This window comes from Osmerus mordax, chromosome 17, assembly GCF_038355195.1.
Source record: "Osmerus mordax isolate fOsmMor3 chromosome 17, fOsmMor3.pri, whole genome shotgun sequence".
Classification (NCBI taxonomy): Eukaryota; Metazoa; Chordata; class Actinopteri; order Osmeriformes; family Osmeridae; genus Osmerus; species Osmerus mordax.
The window spans coordinates 2195615-2207671 of NC_090066.1; the positions used below are offsets into that span (position 1 = coordinate 2195615).

At 49.8% G+C, this 12057-nt stretch overlaps 1 protein-coding gene and 1 long non-coding RNA gene across 2 annotated transcripts; one reads left to right on the forward strand and one right to left on the reverse strand.

The window, feature by feature from the left end:
• Positions 1–761: 761 nt before the first annotated feature.
• On the forward strand, positions 762–7767 carry elk3 (ETS transcription factor ELK3). Its single transcript, XM_067254403.1, has 5 exons — positions 762–945; positions 3808–4016; positions 4171–4932; positions 5911–6033; positions 6914–7767. Exons 2-5 carry the CDS (start codon positions 3810–3812, stop codon positions 7007–7009), a joined length of 1188 nt encoding a protein of 395 aa, XP_067110504.1. The 5' UTR covers positions 762–945; positions 3808–3809; the 3' UTR covers positions 7010–7767.
• A 1803-nt stretch (positions 7768–9570) lies between these two features.
• LOC136960252 (uncharacterized) lies at positions 9571–11969 on the reverse strand. Its single transcript, XR_010878822.1, has 6 exons — positions 11871–11969; positions 11450–11556; positions 10882–10924; positions 10575–10666; positions 9966–10044; positions 9571–9840 (listed from the first exon to the last, which is right to left on the reverse strand). It is a non-coding gene; the product is annotated as an uncharacterized lncRNA (long non-coding RNA).
• Positions 11970–12057: the final 88 nt, after the last annotated feature.

Here is a 12057-nt window from a genome sequence, read left to right on the forward strand (position 1 = left end):
TTTGAATTAGACCTTATGCCTGAACATGTCTCAGAGAACAACATGTGACGTAAGCAAATTGTGAGAGTGTGTGTCTTGAGTATGTGTGCATGTACGACTGCTGTTTTGTAACCTATGGTTTCCTTCCCAGAAGGAAACCCATTTTTGTAATCAGTGGACACAACCGTATACAATGTTCATGGGACACACACACACTCACTCCTTAATCTCCTATGGGGCCAGGTCATATCCAGAGCAGGGCACCAGGGCACACACGCCATCCGCTTCAACACACACACACACACACACACCTAAATGGAAGTAGACATTCATAAATCACGCATTATGCGTGACTTACACAATAATTCTTGAAAAGTCATTGTCACATGACAAAATTCGATGACAATCGAATTCATAGGACATTAGTCCACATCAGACTTTTATATACAGCTTCATAAAGAAAACTGGTCAGCAAGAGTGCAAAAGAGTGTGTGGATATAGGTATGTGTGTGTAGGAACAGGAACCCCTCCCACTGCTTGCAGGAAGGTGACGTCAGTTGGCATGAAGGTAGTCGGAATTACAATATTACCCTGTGTGTGTGTGTGTGTGCGCGCGCGTGCGTGCGTGAAGGAGAGAAATAGATAGTGCGTGTGTGCGTGTGTCTGGAGGGAGGAGAGAGAGAGGCTCCAGTGTGTGTGCGCGTGCGTGTGTGTCGCGCGCATAGAGTAGGAAAAGCGTGTTTACACAGACTGCCGAACGCCTGGGGAATAATGCGCGAGAGGAAGTGAGCCGGCTCTCTGTCTGCGCGCTCCGACTTCCTGCTCAGAAGAAGGAGAAAAAAAATCTCCGGATCCCCTTACAGTCTCGAGCCCCGTAGCCCAGACGGCATCAGCATGGAAAACCAGCGCATTATACGGAATTCACTTTAAAAACATCTAAGAGAAACAGACGTTTCTTCCGCCAGGGTATGTGGACACATTGGCTTATTCATAATAACTTTATTGACACCGAATAGACTCCGAGTTTAAACTCGATTAAATTGAACTCTGAAGCTTTGCGAAAAAAATTGGTTGGAAATATGATAGCTTATAATTGTCCATCATCACAATGAACTTGAAATTGTAGTGACTGTTTACGCCTTTTCTTGTCTGCCATTAATGATTTGCGATTGTTTCTGTCTTCATGAAAACAAGTTGAAAATTATAATTTTCCATGTCTTAGAGTTCACCCTTCCCGTTTAATTATAACCACACGCTGTCATTATAAATGCCCGTTTCATTAATGGTGGGCTACGATTGTCAACGGTGAAGTGCTGCTGTTGTTTGTACAGTTTTTGGGACGGAAGTTACCGTTGACGTTAATGCGCTCGTGTCCCTTTAAAAGCTGTAGTAGACTTTCTGGTTTGTCTGGACTTTGCAGACTAATTGCCATGCGCTTCCGGATTGAAACTGGCAGCAGACAACATCTTGAAAATGAGTCATTGGTACAAACAAAGAATCGTTTGAGCTATCCAGCCTCTCCGTGGCCGATGACTCTGTCCTCAGTCAATCCCTATGCAACCTTTGTGTGAGTTACCAAGGTCAAGTCGACGTTTCGGAGTAGTTAGCGGGGAAAGACAACTTGGCATCAAAGTGTTGCCCAAGTGGATGAGCGCATCGCGCACGGTCCCCGCAGTGGCAAGTTTAATTTTCCACTGACGGGGCGCATTTTAGTCATCACACAAACACACCAAACACACACATAGACACACACACACGACAAACACATAAGGGGCAAAAGTATTCCAGTCGACTCTTCTCAAACTTACATTTAGCAGACGCTCTTATTCAGAGCGACGTACAGGGACATTCTCCCCGAGGAAAGTAGGGTGAAGTGTCTTGCCCAAGGACACAACGTCATTTATCACGGCCGGGAAACGAACCAACAACCTTCTGATTAATAGCCAGACTCCCTAACCGCTCAGCCATCTGACCCCCTCTTTGAGCCCAGATAGGCTACATTCCTTGTTACAATCTAATTATTAAGCACACAGTACCAGTCTGTGTTTATACCTCAAATAGCAACTTGTTCAGCAGGCAGGATAGTTCTAAGCTTCTTGTGTCTAGGATATCCCAAAATAAACAGTTCCTGCTGCTTTGTCTCCTAACAGAGAATGGTAATGACTGCAGGGCATGAAGAGAGCAGCGCTCATCCGTCAAAAGACATGCCAGAGTATAAGAGACCGGGGGGACAGTTGGAGAACTTGCATATGCTTTCTCCATATGTTGTTGTCTACAGTGTGTGTGTGTGTTTGTGTGTGTGTGACCCAGCGGAAAAAGGAAAACCTCCATTTGTCCCATCCGCCAGGACCCTGTGTTTCCGGTGGCTCCCAGTGACAGGAATTCCTACCTTTGAGTTAAGGCCGGCATGTCCAGGAAGACGCCCCTGCAGCAGAATGACAGGAAGTCCTCTTTTAGACAGCTTTATAGTCTCCCGCCACACACGCCACACACATACAGAGACAAACATGCCAAGCATGCAGGCACACACATATACAGACACACACACACACCTGCGCTGAGAGGGGGTGAGATGGTGGCGTCTTCATGTGGTTCCCCTTCCCCTCTCTGGGGCTGCCGTTCACATGGATGGTTGGGAGGCAGAAAGAGAATCTCTCTCTGTCTCTCTCTCTGTGTCTCTCTCTCTGTCTCTCTCTCTGTGTCTCTCTCTCTCTCTCTCTCTCTCTCTCTCTGTGTCTCTCTCTCTCTGTCTCTCTCTGTGTCTCTCTCTTTCTCTCAGACATCCTGAGGACACACACACAGTCCCAGGTAAACACTCTTGCTGGGCGGTGGCTCTGCTTGGCATAAGGTCACCGACCACATCCTCTTTTGTTACCATGGAAACATCCCCAAACCCTGCACTGTCTGGTACTGGTTGGCCCTAGACATGGCCCCTTTAGCTCGCTCTCGCTTTCTCCCTCTCCCTCTCTCTCTCTCTCTCTCTCTCTCTCTCTCTCCCTCTCTCTCTCTCTTGAGTGCCATTGATTCGTCTTGAGTAAACATAATCAAAAGTGGTGTGAAATACAGTATTACTGTCCTCATTCACAGATAACTATTATTTACTCTGCTGTCGTGTGTGTGGTAGGCAGGCAGCCAAGTTCTCACTGGACTAGAGTGTGTGTGTGAGAGTGTGTCTGCAGGTGTGTGTGTCTTTGGCCCTATCCAGAAACAAAGTCTAGGTTCCTCTTCCTTCAGTACGAGGAGATGCCACAGTTACTAAGAAAACCGAAAGTCTTATGTTTATGGGTCAAAGCATGTTCTGTGTTTGTATTTTCGGAGGGGTGTGTGTGTTTGTGAGTTGATTTTGATACTGTATGTAGTGTGTGTGTGTGTGTGTGTGGAGGTTTGCATTTGCATAATGTGTGTTTGCTTGTGTGTTTGTATTTGTGTTTGTGTTTATGGCCTGTAATGTGGCAGGAAATGCCTTTCTGGGTTGGGGGCGGAACTAGGACAAGATTCTTGTACTTGAGGTTTACAACGAGTCTGATTGTGTGTGCGTGAGATATTGTGTGTGTACAAATCCTAGCTTTGACATCCTTTTTTCTTCTTCCATCCCTCCTTTCATCCATCCTACCCATGCATCCCTCTATCCTATCCTGTCCTGCCCCTCCTTCCCTCCTTCCCTCCTTCCTTCCCTCCCTCCCTCCTTCCCTCCTTCCCTCCTTCCCTCCTTCCCTCCTTCCCTCCTTCCCTCCTTCCCTCCTTCCCTCCCTCCCTCCCTCCCTCCCTCCCTCCCTCCCTCCCTCCCTCCCTCCCTCCCTCCCTCCCTCCCTCCCTCCCTCCCTCCAGTCATGGAGAGTGCCATCACGCTATGGCAGTTCCTGCTGCAGCTGCTGCTGGATCAGAGCCACAAGCACCTGATCTGCTGGACGTCCAACGACGGAGAGTTCAAGCTGCTGAAGTCTGAGGATGTGGCCAAGCTGTGGGGCCTGCGCAAGAACAAGACCAACATGAACTACGACAAGCTGAGCCGAGCCCTGCGCTACTACTACGACAAGGTACACATAGACACACAGGAGACACACACACAGACATACACACGACTGACAAGGATACCAAACTGTAGCCTGTCCCTAAATCTGTGTGTGTACAAGACAGTTGTACATTTAGAGAATTAAAACTCATCTCTGACCATGTCGTTCTCCCTCCTAGAACATCATCAAGAAGGTGATTGGTCAGAAGTTCGTCTACAAGTTCGTGTCATTTCCTGAGATCCTGAAGATGGACCCGGCAACGGTGGAGATGGGGCGGGGCTCAGAGGAGGGGGGTGGCGGCCTGTCCGAGGGAGAGGGGGGGGAGGATGAGGGGGGGAGGGGCATCCCCGCCGGCAGGAACGAGTACCTCCACTCAGGCCTGTACTCCTCATTCACCGTCAGCTCTCTCCAGCACCCGGACATGCCTCGCCCGCCCGACTTGCACCGGCCAATCAAGGTGGAGCCCAGACACGATCATCTTGACGACAGCTCAACGGTTATACGCTTCGTACCCAACCGCGGGGCTCTGCCAGTTATGTCCCTCCCCCCCGCCTCCCCCCCGTCCTCAACGGAGGGCTACCATTCGTTCAAACTCTCCCCTAGACCCGCCCGCTCCTCGTCATGCTCCTCCTCCTCGCCACCGCTTAGCCCCGCCCACACGCTGTGGAGAGGGCGGAGCCCCGTCCCAGAGACTCACGAATTAGAGCACAGCGCTCAACCTCTCAACCTATCGTCTGGTCACAGGGAGAGAGCCAGGGCCACTCCCACGCCAGAGAAGAGGGGCTTAGCCAATAGCTTCCCGCCTAAAACCAGGAAGCCCAAAGGGCTGGAGATCTCGGCCCCTTCCCTTCTCCTGACAGGAAGTGACATCGGCTCTATCGCCCTCAACAGCCCAGCACTGCCCTCAGGGTCTTTGACGTCTGCCTTCTTCACTGCACAGGTCAGCCCCACCAAAACACACACACACAGACAGACTCACTCTCTCTCTCTCTTACACACACACACACACACACACACACACACACACACACACACACACTGCAGAGGAGAAGAGAAGCTGAAGTGTGATCAGTAGTGGAAGGACATTAGGGGAGGAGGTAGGAAAGTAAGAGCGCAAGAGGGGGATGGAAGGAAGAGAGAGAAAGAGGTAAACGGAAAAGAGAGAGTGAGGGGAGGGCGGGCGGGCGGGGTAAACTGTAAGTGAAGCCATATGTTCCTTAAGCTCTTGAATCACCGGTGCGAGGCTGGGTACAAAACACACACGCACACACACACACATGCACACACATAGGCACACTACAAGATGATGACAAAATATGTCTACATTACAAATGATTCGTAACTGCCTCTCTCTCTCGCCAGAGAGTGAGATTAAGGGAGAGAAAATGAGGGAGGGGATGGAGATATAGTGAGTAATAGAGAGAGACAGAGAGAGGGAGAAAGAGACACAGAAACAGAGAGAGATGTCATGTGTAGCTGAGCCAGAATTGAGTTCAGTGACCTCAAGACGTTACCTAAGTAAGCAGTGAACTGGACAGACTCCAAAAGAGATGGTGGACCTTTATTCCTCCTTCCTTCCCTCTCTCCTTTTTTTTTATCTTTCTTCCCTCCCTCTCCCCTCCCTTTGGCTCTTTTGCTCACTAAAACAACACACACACAGTGGCTGGCCTCAAAGACCACAGGAAGAACCGTCACTGCTGTTTGTGTGTGAGTCAGACAGACAAGTGATAATTCACACATCTGATGTTGTAATGGTTTCTAGTAAAGATATGTAATGAACTCATTTCACAAAGTGAAACTGTGTGTGTCTTGTGTGTGTCTTGTGTGTGTCTTGTGTGTGTCTTGTGTGTGTCTTGTGTGTGTCCTGTGTGTGTCCTGTGTGTGTCCTGTGTGTGTCCTGTGTGTGTCCTGTGTCCAGACTCCCTCTGGCCTCCTCCTCGCCCCCAGCCCCCTGCTGTCCAGCATACACTTCTGGAGCAGCCTGAGCCCTGTGGGCCCCCTCAGCCCTGCACGTCTGGGCGGCCACGGACCCCTCTTCCAGGTATCTCTCTCTCACACACACACACGAACAGAGACACACACATTCACACATACAGGAAGATAGGGTGGGACATGGACAGGGGAACAGAGAGGCGGGGAGAGAGGATACGGGGACTGGGAAGGGAGAGGAGACGAGACGAGTTATCAGAGGATTGTGGGTAAGAAGATAGGCAGTAAGGAAATAGATAGTAAGGAGGCTAGTGTTCAGTGTTGTCCTTCTGCGCTGACAGAAAGAGGAGCTGGTGAATGTCACATGAAGGAGAGGGTCAGTTCATCACCCAGAGCATTCCTCCCTCCTTAGCAGCCCAGGATCACATGACCCCCCTGACACTTACGTCTGTCTGAATCTGTGTTAAGACGTTGACTGCAACTGTGCTTTCATGTGTGTGTGTGTGTGTGTGGGGGGTGTGTGTGCGTGGGTGTGTGTGTGTGCACAGGTTTCAAAATAAGCTGCAGATGTTTCCTTTCTGGTGTGGATGGAGGAGGGGGGGGGGGGGGGGTTATTGGGCAGCTTCCTGTAAAGGGGGGCTTGGGGGGGGGGGGGAAGGAGCCCACCCACTTCCATCAGCGTCCTCAAAACAGGAAGGGCCCCCTCCTGAAACTCCCATGATGCACCAGGCTCTGGAGGGGATGGGCATGCAGTCGTGTCGGTCACCATTTCAAGCGAGGCTGACACTTAGGAATGTGGGATGTTGTACTTGGACTGTTTGGCATAAGGATCTGTTTACATATACCCTGAGGAGCCTTGGCTGTCCTCTGCTGCCCTCACAAAGGATGGCTGGCACGGGCCTCTCTACATCTTTGCTGATGTCTAATTTGAGGTTTGAATTCATCTAAACCCTCTTTCTTTTATTCCTCTCCGTCCGTCTCTCCATGTGTAGTTCCCAACTCTGCTGAACGGACCAATCCCAGTCCCTCTAGCTGGCCTGGACGGCTCCTCCCCTTTGCTGCTCTCTCCTGGACACCACAAGTCCTGATTCAGAACACACACACACACACACATCAGGACTGCCCATAACAAGGCTACATCAGGCCAGATCAGGACCAGGTTGGCCCCCCTCCCCCTGCTCTATCCTCGTCACTTGTCTGTGGGATCTGAGCCAGGGGTGGATTGATCCTTTCAGAGGGGAACTGACGGACGATAGTCAAGACAACGTTGGTTTCCTGCGGAGACCACGTTAAGCTAAACATTTCTGTAATTCTGATTCGTCGCTCACGTCCTTGGAGGTTTATTGAAATCCAGAGTGCCTTCCCTCTCTCTTCCAGAATGCTTTGCGCAGTTTGTGATCTTCTTAGACAGTTTTTCCTAGACACCTAGCAGACAGGGCTAGCCAGACCAAGGTTATAATTCTTAGTAAAGGTTTGTAAACTCTTGTATTGTTGTTTTGGTGTCTTAGGCTGTGAACATGGTTTGATTGTTTTGGCTTTTTGTTCTAATGGTTTTGTATTGGATTGTATCATACTGTATTCTATGCACTGTGCTTGTTTACCTTGTACCTGCTGTGCCTTTTTCAAATGTAAGAATTACATAATTGTATTATTCTTGTCCTTTTTATAGACGAAATTCCAGTTCAAAATTGAACAAAACCTTTTTTTTTGTAACAGCTTTTGTTTTTTGTTTTGTTTTTTTACAAAAAAAGGAATTGATACAAATGTATTATCATAATGATTTGCAGTCAAGGAAAATATGTTACATTTATGTTTTGAATAAAAATCAAGCATTGAATGCTATTCAATAGTACGTTACTGTTTTAGAGTATGTATGCTTTCATCCTGAAAAAACATTTGTCTCCTCAATGCAACATAAAAGACAATGACACAAGATTTTTACCAAACAGACAAAATTTACTTTGATGGTTATGAGAAATAAATAGTTCCAGTAAAAAGATATACACGGTCACTTAACGCTCCACCTGTGATTGACCACGTCAGTGTTCCAGATAGGCTGGGTTTAACAACACAGCAGGCTTTCCATGCATCAGGCACACACACACACGCACACACACACACACACAGTCTCTCTGTCTTACAGAGACAAAATCTCCCCCTAAGCTCAAGACAGTTCAGGTGAGATCAGTTCATTCTCAAACATGAAAAAGGTACGGTATTATAATATTAATAAACATCACTGTCGGTTGAAAACAACACAGTGGTCTGTTAAATCAAAAATTTCAATTTGAAATCTTTTTTTTTTTTTTTTCATTGTGTACAAACGCTGGAAGAGAATCGTCCGTAGCTGTGAAACAATGATTTATTTTTCTTTCTTTTCGTCGTTCTTCATTGAGAAGTGGAGGTGTTCCCTCCTAAACATGCCACACAGACACTGTGATCACAAGGAGAAGGTCAGAGGTCGAAGGTGGAGCTCAAACAGTCAAACAAACGTCTTAATACTGTCAGAGGAAACGGTGTTACCTCCCGTTAGACTCCGGGAGCGGACTGTTTCCACCGGAGGGACAGGCCAGCCACCCGACCTGGGTACAGCTGCTGGTGACAAGCTCAAATACATCTCCAAAAGCAAGAAGAATAAAAAGGGAGGGGGGGGGGGGGGAGGGGGGGCTCATGTGAGCACTGTTGTCTGAGGGAGACAAGGGGGAGAAGGGGAGCGAAGAAGAGAGCAAAAAAGGGAGAAATACATGAGAGAGAGAGAGGGGGGTATGAAAAGAGAGAGACAGAGAGAGAGACAGAGAGAGACAGAGAGAGAGAGACAGACAGAGAGAGACAGAGAGAAATAGAGACAGAGAGAGACAGAGAGAAAGGGCAGACGTGTTCCTGTGGGAGATCACATGACTTCCTGCCGGGTGCTCCCATGTTCCTCTCCTCCCTAATCCTTTCTTTGCGGCAGTCATGGCGACCGGAAATGTCCCGGGGAGGAAGAATTCCGCCAAAACGCACCAACCCCTCGCAACCACGGCGATCACACTGGTGGGTGGGCCTGAGAGTCCGAGGAACGCCATTGGTCGAGAGAGACCCAGAGGGTCTCTTTTCTCTCCCAATGACTAGCCTTGACTGTGCTTACTGTGACCTCTGACCCCTGTGATCTCATCCTGACCCCATCGCGAACCTCCGGGGAGGAGGAACTCTGAGAATCTTTTGGAAACGTCTTGGACCGTTCTAGAACGTCAGGGGAGGACCAGGCATCCGTTGGGCATCCCTCGTTCAGGGAAAAGACTGTCGAAGTCCAAAACACTCACACCTTCAAAGGGAAGCTCCAAAAAAAATAAACGTAATAATAATAATAACAATAATAATAAAAAAAAAGGCATTTAGTCTCTGAACACAACGACAACAACCACAACAAGAGCAAAGGGAACATCTATGATGATGACACCGATGACCGTGGGATCGTAGTAACCATAGTAACCGGACACCGAATGTAGAATATCACAACGGCAAGAACTTCACCAACCGGTTGACTGCGGCTTTGCGTGGCGTCTGGAGTTCACATCATTTTCACAAACGGCGCGTTAAATACAACAGTAGTAAGTTTAGCAGCAAAAATATAATCCCGCCCACCTCGACCCCCCCCCTCTACTCTTTAAATAAATAAACATATCCCACCCAGTAGTCTCTCTCTCTCTCTCTTTCTCTCTGTCTCTCTGTGTCAGAGGGGTGAGAGGGGTTAGGATGTGTGCTCCGTCTAGGGGGGAGGGGGGCTAATGCGGAGGGTGGAGAAGAGGAGCAGCTCCAGCCTACTCCATCAGGGGTGGGAGGGTGGGAGGGTGGAGAGGGGGGGGGGGGCATCTTGATCATGTCCCTCAGGCAGAGAGAGTCTAGAACAGCATGCTCTGTCTTCTGTTCTTACTGTTGCCTGCGGAGAGAAACACACAGTTAAGAGAAGTCACAGAGCGTGTGTGTGTTTGTGTGTAAGTGTGTGTGTGTGTGATGGGTGTGTGTGTGTGATGGATGTGTGTGTGTGCCTACTGTACCACACACCTGAATCTGAATACGAGGAATTCCGGTAGCCTGGGGTCTCTCTGAAGCTGAATATCCTTGATGGTAAATATTGATATACCTGTATGACAAAGAGCATAGTTTATTTTAGATTACAACACTGTTTGATATGGCCAGGCTGTAGATGACTAGATCAGGGCCAGGACCAGGACCTGAACCGGGACAATGGCCAGGGCCAGGAGACAGGGCCAGGAGCCAGGGCCAGGGCCAGGGCCAGGAGCCAGGACCTGAACCGGGACCATGGCCAGGGCCAGGAGCCAGGAGCCAGGGCCAGGGCCAGGAGCCAGGGCCAGGGCCAGGGCCAGGACCTGAACCGCGACAATGGCCAAGGCCAGGAGACAGGGCCAGGAGCCAGGGCCAGGAGCCAGGGCCTGAACCGGGGACAATGGCCAGGGCCAGGAGCCAGGGCCAGGAGCCAGGGCCAGGGCCAGGACCTGAACTGGGACCATGGGCCAGGGCCAGGAGCCAGGACCAGGAGCCAGGGCCAGGACCTGAACCGGGACAATGGCCAAGGCCAGGAGACAGGGCCAGGGCCAGGAGCCAGGGCCAGGAGCCAGGACCAGGACTTCTAGCCTGGCAGTAAACACTCACTCTCAGGAAGTGTGTGTATCCTCGTCCCCCAGGCTCTTAAAGTAGGCCTGCTTCATCGACTCTTCAGCTGAAATCCTTTTCTTGGACTCAAACTGGAGGGGAAAAAAGTTAACAGTCACACTGGTGGCAGATAAAGTAAAAATAGAGTATTTAGTGGATCAATATGGGTTATCATGAAGGTTGACTAACCAAGACTAACCACAATGACCCCTACAGGCCACTAGTGGTACTTCATGGGAGTGTGACAGGCTCAATGAAGCAGGACTTTTCCACTGCATGGAAAAGGTCAGGTTTTAAATATACTCACTCTCAGAAACGATAACAACAGCTCAATGCCTTCACTGTCCAACCTAAAAGAGAGGAAGGGAGGGTTGGCAAAAGAGAGAGAGAGAGGTACAGGCAGGGGAGGAGAAGGAGGTGAAGAGAAAGAGAGAAAGAGAGAGAGAGAGAGAGAGAGAGAGAGAGAGAGAGGAGAGGAGAGAGAGAGAGAGAGAGAGAGAGAGAGAGAGAGAGAGAGAGAGAGAGAGAGAGAGAGAGAGAGAGAGAGAGAGAGAGAGAGAGAGAGAGAGAGAGAGAGAGAGAGAGAGGAGAGAGAGAGAAAGAGAGGTCAGGGATGACTGGGTTTACTGTCAGCTGCCCTCGATGACAAATTGGACACCCTGGCTCACAAGAGGAAGGAAGTGGAGAGTCAACTCTCCAAAGTTCCACAGGATTTCCTGCCCTGGCTACATGCAACACACGATACATACTCAAACACTCACACGCACACACGCCACGCATAAGCGCTCACACACACATGCACGTAAGCACTCACACACACACACACACACACACACACAGTCAAACAGCCAGACACACTAGGACAGGGTTGGTACCTGGGTGCGTGGTTGATGAAGGGCTGGGGTTTGTATTTGGGGGAAGTTGTAAGACTTGAACTCTTCAATGGAGGAGATCCCCGGCCAGTTCTCCTCTGACGGGGTTCCTGGAAGAGAGAGAGAGAGAGAGACAGAGAGAGAGAGAGACAGAGAGAGAGAAGAGGAGAGAGCGAGAGAGGTGCAGAAAACGATAGAGGGAGACAGAGGGAGGGTGAGAGAGAAGAGAGCGAGAGAGATGGAGAAAGCGAAAGAGAGGGAGAGAGAGAGAGAGAGAGGTGGAGAAAACGAGAGAGGGAGACGGAGAGAGGAGAGGAGGAGAGAGTGGGACAGTTAATACATTAAGTAACATATTTTTCTCCAGCAAATAAGAGGTCATAAAAATACCCGTACTAATGCTTGTTTTCTGTTGTGTTGCATGTACCTAGCAGCCTGAATATGAGGTGCAGCTCGTCCTCCACGGTGGAGCCCGGGAACAGAGGCCGGCCTGCAGCCATCTCATAGAAGATACACCCCACCCCCCTGCAGGGGGAGAGGAGAGGAGGAGAGGAGGGAGGGGAGGAGGAGAGGAGGGAGGGGGAGAGGGGGAGAGGGAGGAGGGGGGAGAAGAG

What these genes read in the sequence shown, in the direction of transcription:
- elk3 (XM_067254403.1), top strand. Translation starts at nt 3,810, where the DNA reads ATGGAGAGTGCCATCACGCTATGGCAGTTCCTGCTGCAGCTGCTGCTG. An exon ending in TGCGCTACTACTACGACAAG is followed by an intron (nt 4,017 to 4,170) that starts GTACACATAGAC and finishes TCTCCCTCCTAG; the next exon opens with AACATCATCAAGAAGGTGAT. An exon ending in CTGCCTTCTTCACTGCACAG is followed by an intron (nt 4,933 to 5,910) that starts GTCAGCCCCACC and finishes TCCTGTGTCCAG; the next exon opens with ACTCCCTCTGGCCTCCTCCT.